Raw genomic sequence first — 19,157 nt, 5'->3', positions numbered from 1 at the left:
TCAGAGGAAGACCTAACAACACCCTTTGACTGGAATGACATCCGCGAACGATTCTTTATATTAAGTCCCGCTATGAAAGAAAAGATTTTAAAACAAGAAAATCATGACCAAAGCGGTGAAATAACTGACATAACTGCAACATCAAACGAAATTTTCAGCAGTTCCTCCAATTTAACACCTAACCAAGAACCAAAGGAGGAAAGTGCTGTCATTCGAATCGCAACAGCAAAGAAGAACTCCAGCAGCTCCCTCAATTTACCACTTTACTCAGAAGTAGAAAATGATGACAATAACAGTGTAACATCAAAACAAATCTCAAGCAGTTCCCCTTATTTACTATCCCGCCAAGAATCAAGATATGAAAATTCCAACATTCAACTTAAAACATCAGACGAAATCTTCAGCAGTTCCTCAATTTTACCACCCTGTCAATCCAAAGAGGAAAGTTCAGACTTAAAAATTGTAGTATCGAACAAAATCTCCAGCAGTTCCTCGTTTTTACCATCTTGCCAAGAATATGGAGAGGAAAGTGCAGACTTTGGAAATGTAACATCGAATGAAATCCTCAGCAGTTCTTCCAACTTACCACCCTACGAAGAAACAAAGGAGGAAAATGCTGACGTGGATACCGTAACATCAAAGGAAATTTTCAGCAGTTCTCCCGATTATCTAATCTACCAAGAATCAGGGGTGGAAAGTGCTGAATTCCACAATGGAACATCTAGCGTGGACAATTGGAAATACAGAGATGAAATATTTCGAGATTTTGGATCGACAGAAAACCTTGAGTTTTATTTCGAAGTTGTAACAAAAGCAAGACAGGCAGATGCAGAAATAGCAAAAAGGAAAAAAAGAGAACCCATCAAGTGTTCACATTCAATCAGTTCCAATTGTAGAAATAACCGACATGCAAGATATAAAGGATATAGAAAATAAAAGAAAAAAATGTCTGAGAAGAAAGTTGAAATTTTTAACAAATTGTTTTCGATTCAAAACCAAACAAAATTAATGATTGAAACCGCAATCAATCATTCGTTCTTTTTCTGACTATATTTAATTTTATGTGTTTGAATTTAAAAGCAATGTGTGCGCAAGAACATGCTGTGAACCAACGACTGAGCTGAAACCTGCTTTGGCTAAAAACGTGTTAAGAGTGCAACATCAAAGAAGAAATAAGTTATTTGAAGAGAGAGGAAAGAAATTGGTATTTGAGAGAAGAGATGATGAAAAGGAAAAGAAAGTGAATAACATCAATGAGGTTTGGAGATAAATTGAATTTAGAGAAGACGGAAAATTTAAAGAGAAAATGGAATGTTTGAAAGAAAGTATTAGAAGAGAAGAAAACAAGTAAATGGATGATTTGAAGTGAATTGGATTAAAAGAAGAGATTTTGAAGAAAAAGAAGAGATAAAGAGAAGAAAAAGGAGAGGTTTGAAGAGAAATATAATAAATTGAGTCAAGTGCCTTTAAAAAAACAAAGCGAAGCACTGATATTCCATGACAGCATAAAAAAACTCAAATTTAATTTTATAGGTATTTATTACCTAGCTTTTTGATGTATCAGGTAGTAATGTACCTGACTTCTTCATAGTATTTACATAGTAGAATTTCATAGGACCAACAGATTTAGGTATATCTTTACCTATGTTTTAAGGTATTTATTTACCTTTTAAAAGGAAAGGTTTTGTAATTAGAAGAAAAAAACACCAGAAAAGCTACAATATTACCGGGATTTCTAAATAGAACTTGATCTTGTTTACCCAAATTTTCGACATCAAATCATTCGCTAGTGCAATGATAAATTATTTAGCTCAACTTGACTCACAAATATCAGAAGGAAACATCAAATATAAGGAATAGAGATTTAAAACTGACACAGTTTGAAGGAACATCAGGCTTAGATTAACAAGATTCGTGGAGATGGAAGTAACATCAGAAGAAGCATCAGAACTGGAACATCATGGATAGATAATTAAGACTCGTTTAGATTAAAGAAACATCAGGAATGTATAAATAAGTCTCGTTCAGATAGGAAAAACATCAAGAAAAAGAGAACATCAGGAAAAGAGAACATCAGGAAAAGAGAACATCAGTAGAAGAGAACATCAGGAAAAGAGAACATCAGGAAAAGAGAACATCAGGAAAAGAGAACATCAGGAAAAGAGAACATCAGGAAAAGAGAACATCAGGAAGGAAAATCATGTAGAGATGAGTAAAACTCGTTGAGATTGAAAACTCATCAGAAAAAAGATCAGGACTTGTACAGTATGAATTGAGAAATAAGACTCGTCGAGATTAGTGAAACATCAGGAGTAGAGGATTATAATTGGTACAGATTAAGGAAACATCTTGAATGGATAAAGGAGACTCATTGAGATTGAAGAAACCTCAGTAAGAAACATCAGGATTGATTCATCATGAATTGAGAAATAAGACTCGTTTAGATAGGGAAAAACATCAGAAATGGAGAATTCAAACTGGTACAGATTAAGGAAACATCTTGAATGCTTTGAAGAAACTTCAGTAAGAAACATCAGGAGTGGTAAGGATTGAAGAAGTTTAAAAAGACATCGAATGCTTTGAGTTTTGGTCGCGAATGCGAAGAAAATTGTCACCGCGTGTTAGTAGAGAAAGAAAATGTATTTTGTGCACCAGCTAAAATCTATAAAAAAAATCATATAATGAAAACGCTACAAAAAAAGTGAAAAAGAAAATTGTCCCTTGTTGAACACTGTCTCGTGTCTCGGAAGAAAAAAAAACAAATAAGAATAAAAAGGAAAAAAAGAAGTATTATAAAAACAAAGATTTTTTTATCAAAGAAGCAAAATAAGTACTTTAATTTTAGTTTAGATCAGATTTAGATTACATTCATATACTACATTTGATTATTCACATTTTTATGTTAGATGAGATTTTACAGTTCAAATATGTTATTTAATTTTTAGGCTTAAATAAACAACTTCAAAATTCTCTGTGATTAATTTTATTTCATCATTGTTTTAGTCATTGACTTATGTAACCTATTACAGTTTTATTTCATTAACAAAATAATTTATTTATATCGATGATGATACCGCCGCGCAATTATTTTCATCGAAAAAAAATCTAAGCGTTTTGATTTAACTGTTAAATTTAAAATTATTTAGAGATTTGGAAGGTCGCGCATATGAAGCCAGAATTGTAAAATTCATTGCGGTTAATATAGTTGGATTACAAATTTTTGTTGTTGTTGCCAATTTTATAATTTTTTCTCATTTTAATTTTTCTGAAGTAACTTTCCTCCCTAGGTTTTAATTATGTAATTTTATTTTTGCCGATTTATATTATGCATCTAGTTGTCTGTAAAATATTAGAGACTGATGAAAAGAAGTGAATAAATTCAGATTAAATGGATTTTTCCAACGCATTATCTCTTTTTCTTAAATGGATTTTTTAGAAACCCTAGCACATGCATTTAATCTGATGATGAAAGTCAAACGTCATTGATGTAAATGAAATAAATAATTGCGATTTTTGATAATTCAATTTTTTCACATGAACGCCTATTTGTCTATCAAAACTCAAACTTGATGAAATTTGATCAATTTTCAAAACTGCTCTCTATTAATCAATATTCTATCCTACTATTTTTTATGTGATATATCCGATTTTAGCAAATTTTTTTAATCAATACTTGTTTTTAAACTATTGCAGGTTCGAGTATTGATCAATAAAGTTTCATTTTAAATGACCTAATTATTAACTATAGCAGGGTCAAGTACCGAGAAATAGGCAGTGGGTTCGAGTATTAATAAAAAAAAAGTGGGTAAAAATATTGTTCAAATTATATAACGTTCTATTTCAATAAATAGCTGTTACGATCAACAGCAAATATAGAAAGTCTGAGCATCTAAGAGGTTATTTGCGTCGCACTAGAGCTGCACAATCGGCCATTGGCGACGGTCTGAGAAACATTCTTAGGATGATCGGAAGACATGCCATCGCAGTTTTGATCCTCTGCAGAGGGGATGGCTCCCCTAGTTTGGTATCCCGACGACCTGCGTGCGAAGTTGCTTACTTTACGGAAGAACAGCTGAACGAGAACCGATATCGCGCACCCTCGGTCCCTACGCAGACAGATCAAAGTGGTTACCTACCAGCTTACTGGTCGCAGCCAGTGATGCTTGACTTCGGTGTTCAACTGGGAACCATGTCCTTATGATCTGTTCACTTCGGGACAAGATATTTGGATTTAAGGGGATTTGCGAAAATAAGAATTTAAAAATGTATAGAAATTATTTTTACCTAATGGAAACCGTGTAACTTAAATATTTAGCAGAATGAAGCGATTTTATAGACAATGAATTTTAGTAAATCCGAAAACTAATATATTTGATTAATTTTAAAATGCCTCTTAAAATTCCTAAATTTTTTTAAATATCTAAAGAAGAAGTATACCAAATTATATAAATTCTTGTGAAGGCGCATAGTATTTAAAATTTTTTTTCCAGGCCCTCTACATTTTTTCAGGGTATTATTTTGTGTCTCTTTAAACTTCCTTGCCTAGAAGACTCCATCAAAGTTTAAAAAATAATCTGTAATTTATTATGCATAATTTTGTATGAAATTATAATAAGTTATGTATATTTGCATTTAGTATGAAATTACTATTATTAGACCTCTTCCAGCTATGTATCATAAAATTTTGGAAAGAAAAAGCCCCCTCAAGTTTTATTTGAATTTTTTCTACTTTCCCAACTTGGTTGCTTAACGACGGAGAATAATTAGGTATTGCTTTCCTTACTAGGTTAGGCTCTTTTGAATTAGCTTATGGTCATTTTAATTTTCTTTGCCGGCGGAAGCAATATTTCTCATCCATTTTTTGGGTCTGTCACCAAATATAAATAGCTTCCTAGCCCCCAATTAATGAATTAGCTGTTCTGAATTTTTTTTTATCCCTTTCCTCCTTATTATGAGAAACCGGAATCCAAATATGTAAAATAATGCATGTTTATTCAGATAAATTACGTAATTGGAACGAAAGTTATTCAGGGTGCTTTTTATTTTGCGCGCTGTAGGTATGCACAGTGTGCTAAAAAATGGAGCACCCTGAATAACTTTTCATCTAATTATCGGATCTAAACGTTCTGGGACTGAATCTTAATTGTTCGAAAGACTGACCACAAATATGCTAATGATTTATTAAATAGCAAAAATGGACACAACCGGACTACCAATATAACTTGCATTTCTAGTTGTTTATATTTAAAAAAGAAACAGTAATTACCATGCACTTATATAAATATAATTCATCTGTAGTGGTGCTATAAATACATAAATTAAATTTGGAAATCCTCAAAATAAGTAGGACACATAAATTTCCCTTTAAATGTAAAAATTAAATTTTACGCAAAATGCGTAAATGCTGCTAGATTTTCATACCTATTTTGTATTAATTAGGATGTTCTATTTGTTGGATTAGCGGTAGCTAAGTTACGAATAGTTTATTTTTCTTGTAAAAAATATGTCTTTCCTAGTAGCAGATTAATTTGGGAACTCTTTGGGCAAATATTCACGAATCTCGGCTCAACAAGGTTTTAAAGGGCTATTATTCGGCCAATATTGAACCGATTTAGAAATTGTTCCATACAACCGATATTTTACAGCCGATATTCAGCCAATATAGGCCATATATAGATTTATACGATTCACCAGATATCTTAAAGCTGTTGTACAGCCAATATGGGCCCTATATATAACAGCTCGTCTCATTCAATATTTTAATGGCCTTATTTCGCCAATATCAGCCTTATGCAGATTTGTTAAGTTCACCCGATATTTTATAGCCGTTATTAAGTCTATGTCGGTTCGATATAAAAGTGTCCGACTCAATCGATGTTTTATAGCAGTTATTCAGCCAATGCAAATCTTACACAAAATTGTCCGATTGACCCGATAATTTAAAACGTTATCTATCCAATCTAGACCCTATTTGGCCGATATTTTCTAGCCGTTAAATAAAACCTAAAAGGTAAAATAATAAACGCTTTTCTCTGAAATCATATTGAGTTTTCAAATCTCATGGGCGGACACCCATCAATATACTGGTAATATACTAGTAATACTTTTACAATAAAAATCAAAACAAGCGGTTCTCTTGGCAACTCGATTTTCTATTGTCAGAACTCGGTATTTTGACCAAGGTAAAACTATTTTATTTTATAACCGCAGTTGAACAATCGACCCAATTCTTGATTTATTACTAACAATGTTCAACTCCCCGTAGATTTTTAATTTTGAACCTAATCTAGAAAACAAGGTTACTCCTGGATCGAGTATTGAGAGAAATTTGCCTTCGCGGAGAGCTTTTTGATGGAGCTAACCCGCTTTTGCGTTGCATGGAGAGGAAAACCACTAAACCCTCCGATGGTTAGCCTGGTTATAAGGGAACTTATGATCAGTCTACCACCGAGGATACTTTCTGCTAGCTCGTACCGACCCAGGTGCGGAATTCGTATCGACCAGACATTGCTGGGATTCGAACCAGTTGGAAGTCGAACGCTCTATCGCCTCCGAGCCAACACGGCTCTAGATGAATATGTTTGTAGTTATCATTTCCAGTAATTTGGTAAAGACTGAGCTTTTAATTGGATTATACATCACGCCTTCTGAATCCCACTCTAAAATATAACCAATATTTCAAATGCAGCTTTCTCAATCTAATTTTTAACTCTTGCAACATCAAACATAATTTTTGACCAGAGTCTTGCAGTTTTGACCAAGGTGAAAATCATTTCTGGTGATGATGTAAGGACAGTGCATAATCGGTTTGAGGCATTGAGTCTTCTAAACTCATTCTTAAATGGAGTCAATAGCTTAAGTGCAGCTTAAGTGTAGTTCGTTTACCAGGAATTGTCACTTGGCTCCAACTCCTCGGACGCAGAGTTCATTTCAGCGAGGGAGTAAGAAGAGAAACATCTCCTCGCTTGAAATAGAGACAACACTTAAAACGTGAATTTTGATTTTAAAAGGAAATGACCACAGTACACAGAGGAAAAGAAATGGTATAATACCGGAATGTATGATAATGACATTTCTGGTAAAAAAACAACAACATAATATCAGTCCATATGGTAACGGTTCACCAAAAAGCTGTTTTTCAAAATAATAGTTTTAATTTCTACATATTTAAAAAAAATATTAAAAACAGAACAGGAAATTCAAACGAATAAATGTTTTTATGTCATCCTTTAAGGTTTTATGATGAAACTACCAAACGTTACCACTTTTACCAAATTTAATCACGTTTTATAACACCATATTTTATTGCTAATTTTAGCATAGTCGTGATCAAAGGTTTTCAGCGAAAATTATCGAATTTCTTAAATGCCCCTACAGATCTAGGAAATGGTAAATTTAACTATATTATAGTTTTCACCTTGCTTTTTTGTTTTCATGCTCAGTGCATGATTTGAGGAAGTACTTTTCAGATAGATAATTTAAGGAAGATTTAATGAGTACTTTTCAGATATGTATTTAAGGAAAGCAATCATAATTTTTTAACTATATGCTTTAATCTGTTAGTTTTTGTAAATTTAATTAAAAGCCTTTATTTAATTAAAAACTTTTTGCAATTAAAATGGTAAATTATTAAAACGAGTGAATATTAGTTTACAGTTATGTATTTCTTTTATTCGATAGAAAAAAAGCATCGTTTCAGAATCATGCATAAAATACCCATTCATTAAATATAATTTATACTTCCTTTTAGTAAAGACAAATCGTGATAGCTGTTTATAGTGTAAAGTAAATTATTTCAATTTACTGTTTAAATTTTTTCGTTTTATTGATTCAAATTTACATTACATAAACGATTCAAGCATCTTGATTTTCATATTTTTTCTCACTAATTCACTATTTATTGTTTCAAATTTATATTACATAAGCGATTTAAGCATCTGATTTTCCTATTTTTTCTCACTAATTCACTATTTATTGTTTCAAACTTATATTACATAAACGATTTAAGCATCTGATTTTCATATTTTTTCTCACTAATACTTAAAGCATAATCACAATAACCTTTCAAAGCAGCTCTCACCGTAAAAGAAAAAAATAGTAGGGGAGAGTGGGGCCAATTGTAACAGGGTACGATTGTAACAGAGCAAAAATTTCGAGTATCGGGTTCTAGATTTGGTTCCTAGGTGGCGCAAGGTGTATTTAATAAATCTACATGTACATCCTTGCTGACAACCATTTTTATGTACTTTTGAAAGAGTTACATAACTAAAGATATTTTTACGCTACGTAAGTACTTTTTTGGTATTAGAATATTATATTGTAACAAAGTAATTTTGTTTAAACAAATAAAAATTAATAACCAAATACGTAAGTGGACACCTTAATGAACATTTCAGTAAAAAAAAAATTAATTTTGTTAATTAACTAGCATTGTTTTTAACAAATGAAGCTGAAATGGCGTCTTGGGGACGATTGTAACAATAAGTAAAGGGACAATCGCAACAGCTGAAAATAAATAATCTTATGTTTACAAACTATTACTTAACTCTTTAAGAACCACCAATAGTTTCCTATATCATTTATATTATGTTGCATGTGCATTATTTTATTTGTCACCTTTCACAGCATAAATTGAAATTTTTAACCCCTTAAAGTTTTACCCTTTAGGTCTCTGCTCAGTATTATTTTTACTCCTAAAATATCACAACTATTTTGATCAATAAAAAAATATATCACAACTATGATAATATGTATAATTAACCATGTTTTAGTTGAATTTATGAACTGTTACAATTGACCCCGTAAGGGGGGACAATTGTAACAAGTGCACGACTGTCAAAAATTGTTAATAACTAATATAATAACATTTAAAATAAGGTATTTATTTTTTTCTTCTAGTAGAGGATAGTCTACTTTACTCGTCTGTCAATAATACTAATAATATATTGGATTTTTTGTCAGTTAAAAATAGTTAAGTAAAAAATATTACAATTGATCCCACTCTCCCCTACTTTTGCTCTTCAATTTATTCCTTGTGTGAATTTCAATGAAATTTTCTTTATAATTAAGTATTTTTTACAGCAAATCTTATTTGCGGAGAAATTAATAAATCTAAATATATATTTTAAACAAATATTTTGTTTATAAAGAGGCAAACTTAATCCGCTTTAGAGAATATTTTTTAAGTATGCAGTGTTAAAAATTTTGGATCAAATTCCGCATTTTACCGTAGCATTGATTTTTACCGGAACATGTTGCAGAACAAAAAATCTTACAAACCGTCATTTATACAGTAATATTTACCGCCAAATCCCTTTATAACTCTAATTAAAAAAACATTACTGTAAAATTTATAGTAAAAAGGAATTTACGGTAATATGGATTTTACGAATGATGCACCCAAAGTGCCGTAAATTTAAGTCGTAATTTGTTCCGGAATTTTTTACGGAGTAGCAAGAGTCATGTTTTAATACATTATTCTTGGCTTCTTAGATGTTATTTTAAGTTATTTCCCTCCCAGTCTTTAAAATTATTTCAAAAATTAATATAAAAGGCTATTCTGTTATCTCGTAATATAAGGGCAAGATTAAATTAACGAAACTCTATCATTGCTTAATTAATTTTAAGAAATTAATTTTAAACATTAATTTTAAGGATTAATTTAATTTTAAGAGATTTTAATACTCTACCATTTTTTATAATAATTAGGAACAGTTGTATCTCTATGTTGCAGCGTGGGGGGGGGGGGGTATTTGATCAACTGATATTCCCTAAGTGCCTTAAATTTATAAAAAAATTTGATCCGGAATTTTTCTCAAAGTAGCAAGAGTCAAGTTTTAATACATTATTCTTGGCTTCCTAGATGTCACTTTAAAATATTTTTAAACCAGTCTTCAAAGTTATTTCAAAAGTTGATATAAAACGCTACTTAGTTCCAGTTATGGCGTAAAAAATGGGAAAAATTAAATCGTATAACGAAACTCTACGTTTATTAATAAGTTTCAATATTAAGAAATTAATTTAAAAGATATTTAAAAGATTAATTTAATTTTAAGAGATTTTGATACTTTACCATTTTTTATAATAATTAGGAGCAGTTGTATCTCTGTGTTACGGTGGAAATATTTGATCAACTTTTATTGTGTTTCTATCCATTCAAAATGCTGTTTCTTATTCTAAAATTAAATAATACATAACGTGATCTTCGAAACATGTTTATTTAACCAAAAATTGCAAAACACTTATACAGATTTTTTTTTAAATAAGATGTATGTTAGCAATAATCAGTATGCATCGTAAAATAAGAGGAATTGCAGCTGTTACTAATTCCAACATAACAATGCTTCGAAGAAATTGCCAAAATCTCTAAACAGTACATAATTAGATGCGGAGATTGGTCTAATTCGTAACACTTATTTATAACAATCTTCCAAGCAAATAATTCAAATATAATCCGTAAACTGATCGGAAAATCCATAATCCGAGTCCAAAATTCGACATCTAGGAAATCACAGTTCCTTAAGAAATTCACTACTGGCCCTTTTTCTTTGATTTTTTCATCCTCTTAAACAAGTTTTTGAAAAAAGATCGAATGTTATACTTCTTGGTGTTCTTTTTCACGATCTGAACTTGTTCCAATTTATCATCAATTTCTTTCACTATGTCACTGGCCATGCTGAAAAAGAAATGTGTATTATAAATTTTTTCCCTAAGAAATTTGATTTGCAATACATTTTATCACTAATACAGAAATGCATTTATTATAATTCATAAGAGTTTTAAAAACTGAGACTGTACTTCGACAACTGAAATATCGTTTTGCAGTAAGACAGCAGTATGTAATTTTTAATAATTATTCTAATTTCGTTTCTTCGTTATTTTAGATTCGTAAAAACAATTTTTGAATATCATTTGAGTACAATATTAAATTAATATGATTATTATCTTGATTTATGTTCAATAAAATAAAAAAAATTATTATCTTTCTAGGATATTTTTCTATTCCCGTCTTTCTACCTGTCTCATAGTTTTTTTTTAACAAATGAAGCGACCTCAAATTCAAGCGATGATAACATCAAAACAATTTGTCAGATGTAAGTGAAAAACAATTAATCAGATGTTATTAAAACAACTGATAGTACAATTCAACAAATGATCTCATTTAAATACTTTGGTACTGAATTGAATGATTGCAACTTAATTTAGCTTAATACTTTCGTATTGTTTTATTTCGTATTTTGATCTATCTTAATTTTTGAGTTTCTAAAATAGACGCTTGAAAATAAGTAACAATCCTGCGAAAAACTGTTCCATTGCAATCAACATAGCGGAAGTGCCGATAAAGAATAATAATATGAATTTAGAAATGATATGCACGATTAAAAATTAAAGCGAGGAAGAAACAAAAGCCTGTCCAAAAACTTAAAACTCTTTACTGTAGAAGGTGATACTGAAATTACAGTCAAAACTTGTTTGATTAGCGGAAAGTAAAGAGAGACTGTAAGTCTGTAATTTTCGGAATACCTCTGTGCTTCATCCAGCAAACAAACCAGTTTTGAAAATTTCAGTTCCAGCCCTCTCTGTGGGTATGTAAGAATTTATGGCTCTTGTTTGCTTAATTGCTTATTCGTGACCATGGATGTAAATATTTAATTAACATAATGCGTGGCAAATAATTTAAAAATGTATCAAGATCGGTGATTACTGTAAGGACTGTGCATATGTTTTGTGCAAAAAAAATTGCGTATTCAAAACGAGAAAACAATGTGTATTTTTGCAAATTTAAAAAAAAAAATATATGTTTTGCTTATATAAAAATCTATCTTGATCATGTTTTACAAAAACCAAATAGAAAAATTAATAAAAAAAATAAAAAACGAGAATTACAAAAAGCACTTTAAAAATATTTTTCATTTTTTAAAAGCAAAATTTCTAAATTCAGCTAAATTTTAAAATATTCTTTTTGGGATTTGATGACGGAGATTGGGAAAGAGAATGCATATTTTATTGAGGACCATGCAGAGAGTATTTTATATCGACGTGTCTTAATACTAGCTTTAATTAAAAAATATTTATAAAACATTATTTTGCATATTCATTCTGAATTTATCATGAAAATTTACTCAGGTAGATGGGAGTTAAGACTTGGTTAACTTTGTGAAAAATAGTTTTCATTAGAGTTAAGGCATTCGCAGCATATTATTTATGTTTTTGAAGTACTCAAGAAATTTTAAAATACCTCGTTTTTGCCTCCAAATTATCAATGGCATTACAAGATATTTCATCGATTGATTGTGAAGAGCAATGGCCATCTACTTTTTCAGAACCATTTGAGGAATCACATCCTTCATAATTTTTATCAACCAAATCATCTTCTGCCAATGATTCATATGACGAGCCTCTGTAAAGTCGTTTAATACGTTTATATTCCCGAAATATGAAATCGGTCTGCGTCAATTTATATAGATCGTCTTCATCATACGATTCCTCATTCGTTTCTACTCCAGATTCACACTTCGAATCCTCATCCGACATAAAAGCTTCACTTGTCAGAATCTGTTCTGAAGATTCGAACAAAATGTGGATGTTCGGAAGGCTGCGGAATCGAATAGATTCACGAGCCCTGCACTCATGACCAAACTGAACTTCAAATTTGAATCCATCATCAACCCGACTACTTTCTTCCACAAAATACTTTAGAGCCTGACTGCGAAGTCTAGCCCTCCATTCGTCATAGTACAGTTGGTCACTCGTGGCGATATCAATACTCGCCTTTTTATTTCTCTTGTTGGCTGTAAAAAAACAATAACCAAATAAAGAATATAACACATTTCTGATAAAACGTCAACGTTTCATTAAATTATTCATCATAATTATTAATTTAGTTTGAAATTTCGTAAGACCACGCGTGTGATGGGCAAAGAAGTCATTTTTGTTAATATTATTTGCGCATATATATGTTTTGGTGAAAATATTAAGGAATGATTTTTTACACTGGAGAGAAAAATATATATTTAACTCAATCCTCAAAATTATGTCAAAGTGAATTTTTCTGAACTAATCAGTATTATTCATTCGATTAGAGCTATTTTCGATAGGTGCCACATAACCAATTAGAATTGGATCAAAATAATATAAGCCTGAAACGAACTACAGTTTTCTATGGGAGTTTCTATGGAAATTTTTAAGATTAACATTTGGCGAAGACTTTTGAAAATTGGCGAATACTTTCGAAGTTATACTATAATATACTACAATGTTTATTTAATAGTACAATGATAAAAATTAGCCTTCCATTAATATTCATTTATAATATAATGAATTTGTCTTACGGACTAACATACGAATTTTGCTTAATTACTGAAAAAGCTGCAAAAATAGCGCCAATGCATAATATTGTCAAATATTCCTATTTTGAATTCATCAAAAAAGGATCTTTAACGATTTTTTAAACATGCTTTTAAAAATTTTTTCACAGCACCCAATTATGAATTTATTTTTACAGTCGAATATGAAAAAAACAACTAAAATAAAGCACAAATAAAGGTAAAGGAATGGACAACAAATAAAGAATTGCCCATTTCTGTACCTTGTACTCTACCTTATACTGTACCTTGTATTCTCGTTGCTTTGCTTCATTCATACAAAGCACATAGTATAACATATCTTCATTTGAGCATTTCGACGAGTATTTCTACTTACTTATGAGCATCTACTGAATTTTACATATGTTTGTTTACATATGTACATATGTTTTGGCAAAAATTCCAAAAAGTGCAATACGTTTTGAAGAATTTTGTGTCGGAAATATAGGCAGAAATTAATATTAACCTATTTATTTATGTTATGTATTATTAACGAAATTTTAAATTATTTAAATTTACTATTATACTTTTATGAAACTGTTTCGAGTAATAAAGACGAAATCTTTATAAGCAGAAAAATATTAAAAACATTCTTGAATATATTTAATTGAAATAAATGGTTCTTAATAAATTCTCCTATAGCGAATAAAGTGAGTCTATGAGATTTTTTTATGTTTGTTTCGTATAAATAAGTTAGGAGAAACTGAATGATGTTTTAAGAAATTAATTCATAAAATATAATAAATTTGAAATTTCTGTGTTTCATTTTAGAAAATCACTCTATGAATAGTATTATAGCAATGAGTTTATAAATTTTACTATTAAATTACTAATTAAAAATCGGACTTTATACTAAAATTGTAAATACATGCATAGCTCAATGAATAAAAAAAGATTAGATACTCTGAATAAAAATGAATTGGAACTTATATTTCACTATTATAGAAAACCCTTAAGAAATTTTGATATTTTTTATGTTGGAAAATAGAAAATTTTCAATATAGAAAAGAGCTTATTTGTGAAAAATAACCGCGTCGAGAAAGTTGAATATTCTATTTCTAACGGACAATCAATATTGTAAGCATACGAAAGGAGTTATTTTCAAACAAATTCTATTAAAGTTTGGAACATATATTTAGTTAAGTAATAAAATACCTCCATTAACAATTAGTTATCGTTAAAAAAAATTTCTAAGCTTTTGGAGCATCTTGTATTCTACTATTGAAAATTTGTAGGCATTTTGATAAGCTTTATCTGTAAAAATAGACAAAGTTTCACACCAAAATGTATATATTTGTGAAAAAATAAATGCAAAGAGCAGAATGAAAATTTGAATTTAAACATCTAAAAAATACTGTGTGTATGCAATAAAAATAAGGGATAAAATAACTTTATTCTTGTTCTAATTAATTTTTAAAGTAAAAGCTGTGTTAGATATTTCTTATTAACTAATTGGAATGCTTTTTTTATCATGTGAAAAGAAAAAAAATGCTTACAATTCCTAATATTAACCTGTTAACTGGGTACAATGGTTAACCGGGAACCGTTTCGCAATGAATTTTTTCCCTCATAGTTATAAGTAATATCCTAGTTAAACATTATCAAACATAGATTTCAATGTTTCAAAAAAGGCATATATTAGTAAAATATATAAATGTCATTTAAAAAACATAATATAAATCATATTAGGACTTTAAGCAAGTTTATGCCTCTTTTAAATTTTAGTTGTTCAAGAAGTTAATTAAGAAACATTTATTTTACAGATGAAATTAAAAGATTTTGAAGACCTACATTTACAAAATCAGAATATTTTTCTTCAGTTTTCAAGGAAACAAAGCATTTTATAAATTTTCAGAACAAGTCTAGAAACTAAAGCTCCTAATTTTAAATCTTTGAGCTTAGTTAGTTTAATTCCTAATTATTTAAATATATTTTTTCGCTTATAGAAGAATTGGAATAAGTTATAAATTTTTTTTATGGAAAAACTGTTCTCTCGCATACTAATAAAAACGTACTTATGCCAAAAATAGTTTAAAAGAAAAGTGCAATAAATTTTGAAGCTTTTGTAGTAATGTTTATGTTAGCAGTTTTTTTAAATTATCAGGACTAGTTATGCAAATTTTGAATTTTTATTACGAAGAGATTTATATTTGAATTTTTTTATGAGAAAAAATTTTAAGCAAATGAAAATGGCCGAAATAAATTATCTGCAATATTATAAATAGCAGGTTTGAAACATTTAGTAATAAAAAAGTAACTAAGCTCTCAAATAAAGTAAATATTAATACTAATACTAATAAATATTAATCTTCATAAGTTACATGTTGACAAATATATTTTTTTTGCAAATATAGGTTTTATAGTTTTAAAAGACATTTAAAAGACACAGATAAAAATTGAGTAATATTTAAATGCATATTAACAACATAATTCTTTTCTTTTTTAACATTTTTTAAATATTCAGTATGTTATGCTAGCTGAATAAGATGATTAGTATAAAATTATTGAAAATTCGAATTTTAAATATTTTAATAACTTTTAATGCCTACGTTTACAAAATCCCAACATCATCAACCAGTTTCTAATGAAACCAAACATCTTTTCAGTTTTTAGAAAAGCTCTAGAAATTTAAGCTCAAACGTTATGTGTATAACTCACAAGCTCAAAAATTAGAATGATTAAATTTCCAAAAATCAACTATTTCTTGGTGTTTTTAATTGTTGAATTTCTCGTATTATAACTGAAACTATTCATTGTTGAGGAATAAAAAGTCACTTTAACAATTGTTTCTGAAAGTTAGTTTATCGCACTCAAAATCTATCTTATTGTTGTAAACTATCTAATTGTTGTTGTAAAAACTTTTAAAAATGTTTATTATAAATCAGGGCTTAATTTAAATGGGTACTTTATATTGGATTACCAAAAATTCAATAATTTAAAACTTGTCTTAAGGTATTTTGTGTAAATTAGTCCAAAGCTGTTGAATATACAATCCTGCAGGAGTTGGAAATATTTGTTCAGTATTATAATGATTATTTTAAATCACTATATAAACCATAAATAATCACTATAAACTGAAATATTTACGTAACATCAAATAATTGCTTTTATAAAAATTATGAATACAAAGCACAAATAAGATACACTTCGATTAGAAGATTTTTTTGTCAATGATAGTTTAAGTCATGTCGGTTTTATTCCAAGAAAAAATCGCTATCATTTTTCAATTCTTTATATCCAACCTTATACACATTTTCGAGCAATTTAAAATTTATTATGATTATGATAAATTTTAGTAATGTGGAAATATTATTTCACCCGTGTAGTAACCGGGTGTGAAAGAATTGTCCCAATGCAGCTCATGCATGTCGTAAAAGGTCACTAAAATGGGTACCTAATGTCTGGAGGTATACGGTCACCTTGTTTCTGGGGAATATATCAGGGTACTGGTCCTCCTAGTTAGGGGTTGGGCATAGGGTTGACACCTCTATCCTGCAAAGATTTCGTGTTACGAAATCCTTAAAAGAAAAATCCCGAATAACTTTATGGAAATGATTTGGAAAACGAAATTTGGATTTGAGAATTGGAAGCTGGAATGTTCTGTCTCTCTATAGAGCCAAGGCTTTGCATTTGCTGCTAGAACAGATGGAACAATACAATATTGATTTGATTGCCATTTAGGAGGTTAGATGGATTGCCAATGGAACATTGAATAAAAAGAATCATACTGTTTATTTACAGTTGTCACCCCAAAAAACACATTAAGGGCACTGGCTTTATCGTAAGCAAAGGAATACGACACCTGATTTTGGATTTTAAGGCAATCTCTCCGAGATTGTGTAAGCTCAGAATTAAGGGAAAGTTCTTTAATTTCAGTATTATCTGTTCTTATGCACCAACTGAGGATAAAACAGAGGAAGAAAAGGAAATTTCTATGAAAATTTAGACAAAATTTACTAGAGTTGTCCAAAATGTGATATAAAAATTATTTTGGGAGATCTGAATGCTAAAGTAGGTAGAGAAAGAGAATTTAAATTTGTAACTGGCGGATTTAGCTTACATGATGCAATCACTAATAATGGACGCAAATTAATTGATTTTGATGCTTCACATAATATGATTATAGGAAGCATGTCCCTTCCACATAAAAATATTCATAAAGCTACCTGGCGTGCCCCATGTGGCACTTATGCCAATCAAATTGCTCACGTACTAATTGACGCAAGACATTACTCAGACTTGATGGATGTGAGAACTTATCGTGGTGCTAATGTGGATTCAGATCACTTTTTGATTATTGCCAAAGTCAGATCAAGATTATCAAAAGCAAAAAAGTTTAAGGGAGAGACTTTGAGAGAATATGACTGTGATAAACTTAAAAATGAAAGGATAAGGCTTGAATATTGCGAAAAAGTAAAGGAACAGTTGAATTTAAAAAATTATGATGGTACTGTGGGAAATAAATGGAAATGCATGAAAGCAGTATCTGTAACGCTGCCAATACCGTGATTGGTAAAGTAACTAAGAAACAGGTTAAGTTTGATATGATATTGATTTGGCCATTGCTGATGATAAAAAGAATGTTGCATATAAACGTATGATACAAGCACACACAAGAAATACTGCAGAGGAGTACCATAGACGCAGAAAAGAGGTGAAGAAACTCTTTCGGCAAATGAAAAGGGTCTTTGATGAAGAATTGCTTAAAGATGTTGAACATCTGAGATCCATAAATGAATGCAGAGCATTCTATTGGAAAATCAACCGCAGTCGATTGGACTTTAAACAGACGTCTGGTCTATGCAAAAACAAATTTGGTGAAATTATTAGTGATAAGCAAGACATTTTAAAAAGATGGCATGAACATTTTAAGGAGCTTTTTAATGAAAATTGGGAGGATGCTGAAATAATTGCACCTGAATTCATAAATGACATCGATGTTGAGGCTCCAACTATTGAAGAGATCAGGGCTGCAATTAAAAACTTAAAGAATAAGAAGGCTTCGGAACATGATTTCATATCAGCAAAACTACTAAAAAATTGTGAACCTATCTTATTGAGACATTTATTTGTACTTATTACTGACATTTGGCTCTCTGAGATTATGCCAACGGATTGGAATATTAGCATTTTGTACCCAATTCACAAGAAAGGAGATCCTATGACCTGTGCCAACCATCGTGGCATTAGTCTTCTTTGTATAACTTATAAAATTCTATCTAGAATTTCATATCTCAGGCTGTTACCACATTGATTGATTCACAAATAGGAAATTATCAATGTGGATTCCGTGCTGGAAAATCAACTAAAGATCAGATATTTTGTCTCCGCCGGATGTTAGAGAAATCAATGAAATTTAATAGTGAAATATATAATCTTTTTATTGATTTCATGGCTGCTTTTGATAGTATCAATAGAAATGATCTTTTTGAAGCAATGAATACTTTTAAAATACTTTAAAAACTCATTAAATTAACGAGACTTACATTGAAAGATGCAAAGTGTAAGATAAAGTTTCTGGCGTCTCTGTCAGAAAATCTTGACACATTCACAGATGTTCGACAAGGAAATTCTCTCTCCTGTCTTCTTTTTAATAGTGCACTTGAGATAGTTATTCGTGATTCAAACATCAATGTCAGTGGTCACATTTTTACTGGATCGGTACAACTACTTGCATATGCTGATGATGTTGATATAATTGTTCGTTCCCTTCCTCCCCTAAAAGAGGCATTTCTTGCCCTTGAGGTGGCTGTAAGGTAAATGGGCTTGGTCATAAATGTAGAGAAAGCAAAA

The 19,157-nt window shown here is 30.1% G+C and overlaps 1 protein-coding gene across 1 annotated transcript; it reads left to right on the top strand.

The window, feature by feature from the left end:
• Positions 1 to 17,961: 17,961 nt before the first annotated feature.
• Positions 17,962 to 18,618, top strand: LOC139426560 (uncharacterized). The gene has a single exon (XM_071185840.1). It carries the CDS (start codon positions 17,962 to 17,964, stop codon positions 18,616 to 18,618), a length of 657 nt encoding a protein of 218 aa, XP_071041941.1.
• Positions 18,619 to 19,157: the final 539 nt, after the last annotated feature.

The sequence above is a fragment of the Parasteatoda tepidariorum genome, chromosome 5 (genome assembly GCF_982258835.1).
Source record: "Parasteatoda tepidariorum strain Cologne lab strain chromosome 5, Ptep-v5.0, whole genome shotgun sequence".
Taxonomy (NCBI): Eukaryota; Metazoa; Arthropoda; class Arachnida; order Araneae; family Theridiidae; genus Parasteatoda; species Parasteatoda tepidariorum.
The sequence above is the reverse complement of the archived record's forward strand: the minus strand, read 5'-3'. Positions and strand labels throughout refer to the sequence as shown.